This window comes from Metopolophium dirhodum, chromosome 1 (assembly GCF_019925205.1).
Source record: "Metopolophium dirhodum isolate CAU chromosome 1, ASM1992520v1, whole genome shotgun sequence".
Lineage (NCBI taxonomy): Eukaryota > Metazoa > Arthropoda > Insecta > Hemiptera > Aphididae > Metopolophium > Metopolophium dirhodum.
Genome location: NC_083560.1, coordinates 120,735,388 through 120,740,372, shown reverse-complemented (window position 1 = coordinate 120,740,372; position 4,985 = coordinate 120,735,388). Strand labels below are relative to the sequence as shown.

Below are 4,985 nucleotides of genomic sequence, written 5' to 3'. Positions count from 1 at the left end.
AACTTGATAAAGCTTCCAAATATCCTATAACTATTATAATAATTAAGAGGAAAAATACAAGTTAATATAAGACATAAGTAACTACTGTACCCAATATATACATTATAGTTATAAACAATAACAAAACCAAAAAGATAATAAAAGTAAATAAATTAATAGTTTAGTAATAATTAGTTAGTAGGTATATTAACCAATTTATAGATCCGCTGTTATGAAATAGTCTATAAGACAAATTATGATGGTATCTTGCGCATTTTGATATAAATGAAGAATGATGAAACGTCCCTTACGTTCCCCTTTAAAATAATAGTATTGGAGTACGCTAACATTTCTGAAAAATGATTTGGGGTACTCCGTCCCCTATTGCGTCCTCACACAAGTCGAGCACTGCAACTTTTTATGATATCTATAATGTGTTAAATATTTTTTAATCACCAATTTAAACTTTAGTCCACATAGTGAATGAAAAATATAATCGTAAAAAGAAAATTACTATGTACAATAATACAGTATAATATTCGATAATAAATACCTAAAAATATTATAATAGTTTATCCATAAAACAATACTATTATAAACCTATACAATTATTATAATTTGTTTTTATTTTTAATAATTCTAAACACCAGCTACATCGTATGTCTATAAATATTATGTTTAACAAATAACTGTTTTTAGACATAAATTAATAGTTATAGGCAGAGGTGTTCCCAATATTTTTTTTGAGAGTATACTAAGACTAGTCGAGGTGAAGATCCATGATTTAGTAATAAACATGAATATTTAATAATATACAAATATTTTTACTGTGGTCTATAATTATAAAGGATGTGTTAAAAATATGAAAAAAAAATCAAACTTTTAAAAAAAGCTTGAAATTACCTTTATAAGTCAATAAAATATGAAAATATACAAATACTAAAAAATTTAATTAAATAAATTGTTAAAAAATAATTTCTGCATCTTATTTTCGTCGTCTATTTCTTTTCTTTCTTTACCTCTAGGAGTGGAAACGGCAGAACGGTGATCTCTTAACCAAATTTTAATATAAGGTCTAGGATTAAAATCTGCAACTGAAGGGCCATTGATAGAGATGAACATCAAATCTGACACATTTTCAATGTTTAATCTAGTCCTTAAATCAGTTATTGTCAAATTCATATCGGAAAACCCTCGTTCACAATCAGCTGTTGAAGTTGGGAGTATATTTAATGCTTTCATGAAACTAGAAAAAACATTTCTTGAACGGAAGTCAACTACACTTTCAAATTCAGAAAAACCTAATGTCCGTGATACTCTTTTAACTTCATCTTCTCCCTTTGCATCATTAGTTGCTACTTTGAACACTTCATCAATTACCTATAAAATAAAAGACGATTTATTAAAATATTCATTTATTCTGTTTAAATAATCAAAATATTGAAATAAATTATCAAAATAATAGTTTTTTTCTTTACCTGAATGTCTTCTAGCATTGTTTTATTTTTTGAGTCATCAAATAAGCGTTGACGCATTCTGTCTACTAAATTTTGCAAAAATTGTAACCTGTTAATCCCTCCTGATTTTGTCATTGTAATATTGACACCTTTGTTAATTCCTTTCTGAATAGCTTCTATAATTTCCTTTTCTTTTTCCCCAGGTTCAGCTTTCAGACTTTCTAAAATTCTAATCGTTCTATTTATCTCCGACTGGGCACGCATTAGAGTTGTTTTTCTGGACTGTAATATACAAGATAACATTGCAAGCTCAGAAAGAACATCGTAAAAAAGTCCAAGTTCCTCCAAAAAAGAAGAGGATTCTAATTTTTTTTTTTATGCCGTTTGATGTCGCATCATGTGTTTTACTAACATGTAAATATATTCCCGGATAATTATTCCATATGGCTTTTATAGTTCGAAAACTGCTTGCAGACCAGCGTACATTCAAAACACGACCTATTTTTTTCATTTCAATGCCTACTTCAACACAAGATTTATCTAAACCCATTGAATTTTTAGGACTTTGATGATAGTAAGCGTAGAGTTTGTCCATTAGACTTTGGAAACGAGAGACTCCAGTACAATCTTTTATTACGTCATGTACTGAGAGTTCGAGGCGATGACATAAACAATGCCAGGTAAATAGATTCGGAATTTTTTCGCGTAGTTTAGTAGCAACTCCAGCTTTCTTACCCGTCATTACACTTGCTCCGTCACTGGCAAAAGCAATCCAGTTGTCTAGCATTTTCTGAGTAACCAAAACCAGTTTTTTTTTTACTTTTGTATATAATTTGAGAGTATACGCAGTATACCCATAGTTTTCACAAAATATCTTGAGAGTATACGGCGTATATGTAGTATACCCTATGGGAACACCTCTGGTTATAGGCACGTAATAATTGTGATTCGATGTTTTTGTGTGACTATATTTTAGCACTTCGCCCGATTGATATATAATATATGTTTCAATGCTTGAATTCATAAGTAGACCTTCCATTTCCTGTCCTACTTTCCGAATAGATTTTAACCCTTTAAGGAGAAAGTTTTTGTACTGTTATGTGTAATAGATATTCGTTAATCAAATGCCTGCAATGCGTGCAATTAGGTACCTTCAAAACTTTGATACTAAATGTATATATCTATAGAGAAATGGATATCCACCACAATTTAATAGTTGTCATCCTTTAATATAGCCATATAGTTATATGCTATAGTGCACAACCTATATATTTAATTATACGTGTGGAATCTAAACCACACAAACAGAGGTACAGATTATGTTTTATGCCTTATTATTAAAGGCAGTGTGCAGTGTGTAGGCCCTAATACAGTACAGTCTGCGTGAGAGGGTGCAATGACTACATTGCTTAAAATGAATTTCTACATAAAACATCTACATAAACATTTATGTGATTCTGTGCTACATATTATTATTGTATTATTTTTTTTAAAATAAGTTATAATTTACAGTTATACTTTGTATGAGCCATGATATTCTTCGGATATTGTAAATTACTGAAAGATATCATATAATATGCAAGTATTTAAATATTGTCGCCGTTTAAAGCAAAAAGAGTAATTTATTTATTTACAATACGACCCATTTTCTGTTTATACTTATCGATTAGTCGATAACTATAGAATAAATAGTCATAGTAATCATAGTTATATCTACAATAAGAATGTTTGACAGTATAGTATACAGCTTTGTAAACTATTCGAACTAAAGTATTTTAATACTTCTTTTGTGTTTGAATATTATTATATAAATACTGTTCAAAAAAATAAATAATCGAATAAGAATTCTGAATAATATATTTTTAGTACTTTTATTTTATATTTAATACTTTTTTCGAAAAAGAGATGTATTTGTATCTCTAAATTATAAACACTTGGCTAGTGTTAATTAAAAATATTAAAAACATTAAAAAATTAAAAAAATTATATTCTCAAAGCATTTGAATAATTTTTGGAAGAATTTTAAAATATATTCTGAATATATATTTTTGAAAAGCATTCAGAGATACGTATTTTGTATAGGTCCTTTTTCTAACCTTTTATTCGATTTCAAAATAATAGTAGGTATCTATTTTTTAGGTACAATACGGACAGTGGGACCTATACATCGATATATTATTTTAATGTTTATACATTTATAATAAACAACATAAAATACATTAAAAAGAAAACCATGGGATGTAGGCTTATAAAGTCGTCGTCATCGCTAGTCTCCTAAATCTAGCACTGATCGTCTGTATACTTAAATATACTTATACGTGTGTGTATGTATGTGCGCGTGCGCGTACCTACGTATTTGTATATTATTTATGTTAAATTATAATATTTAGTTATAGTATAAATCTACAAATAGTTATCGAGCGAAGATTATTTTTGATATGTTTTTTTTTTTATTATACAACAGTTTTTTTCTCAAAACCACGATGCAATACGCACGAATAGGCTTACATTTATATGAATTATACAATATTATTATTAAAAAGTCTAGACTACATCATGCTGAATGCAGAAAAACGTAAAATACGCGAAATATAGGGCCAGCGGAGCAACGGTTAAAAAGAACATGATATATATGTACCTACATCTTTCCTCCTCTCTCTTTCAAAAATGGATGTGAACTGCGACAGAATATTATAATATTTATAGATTCATTTCAACATTTCCCTACCTATATATAGGTATTATATATTATACACACGCATACACACATTTATATATATATAGGTACCGATATATATAATATATACCGCGTATAGGGTCGTTCTACCAGCAGTGGTGCGGCGCGTATATATAGTTCTTTGTATAGCGCACCGAGTATGAGGATGGGTGGTGGTGCATTTATAAATATATATAAGTATATATACAAACGACACGAGTTTTATTACTCTGGCGAGTATAACTTTTCATCATATATACTTTTATCGTGTATATATATATATGTGTATGTATTATATATTATATATATAGGACAACTTACATATAGCAGGTACATATATACATATATAATACGCGGACGGACGGTCTCGCGGGCGAAAAGTCGAATTTGTTTAACGGCGGCCGGCGTGTGCACTGTGCACACAGCCGGAGGACGGTGCTATAAAACGGGGGGCGATATGTATGCGTACACTGCACCACCACCGTATCGGGGGTGTAGTATAGAAACACACCCCCGCCGCCAACGTCGTAACTGCAGAGTGTATATACTCTGCCGGGCTCGTCGCGTGTGTACCTATATAATACTATATACATAATATATATATATATATAGGTACACGCACGGGTAGGTAAATATATATATATAATATATTATAATACGTATATGTGTGCGCGTATACCTTTCAGGGCCGTATAATATATAATATTATGTTGAATGAGCGCGCCAGAGGACACGTCCCAAAAAATGAATAAAAAAATCGTACAAAAGAGGAGAGAAAAATATACATAACACCGTCGTCGCGTCGACTCCACGTGCATATAGTATAATATAAT

The 4,985-nt window shown here is 30.0% G+C and overlaps 1 protein-coding gene across 1 annotated transcript; it reads right to left on the bottom strand.

Annotated features, from left to right (window-relative positions):
• Positions 1–705: 705 nt before the first annotated feature.
• Positions 706–2,323, bottom strand: LOC132935688 (E3 SUMO-protein ligase KIAA1586-like). Its single transcript, XM_061002304.1, has 2 exons — positions 1,458–2,323; positions 706–1,359 (listed from the first exon to the last, which is right to left on the bottom strand). The coding sequence occupies exons 1-2, from the start codon at positions 1,737–1,739 to the stop codon at positions 928–930; spliced, it is 714 nt and encodes a 237-aa protein (XP_060858287.1). The 5' UTR covers positions 1,740–2,323; the 3' UTR covers positions 706–927.
• Between the last annotated feature and the right edge of the window lie 2,662 nt (positions 2,324–4,985).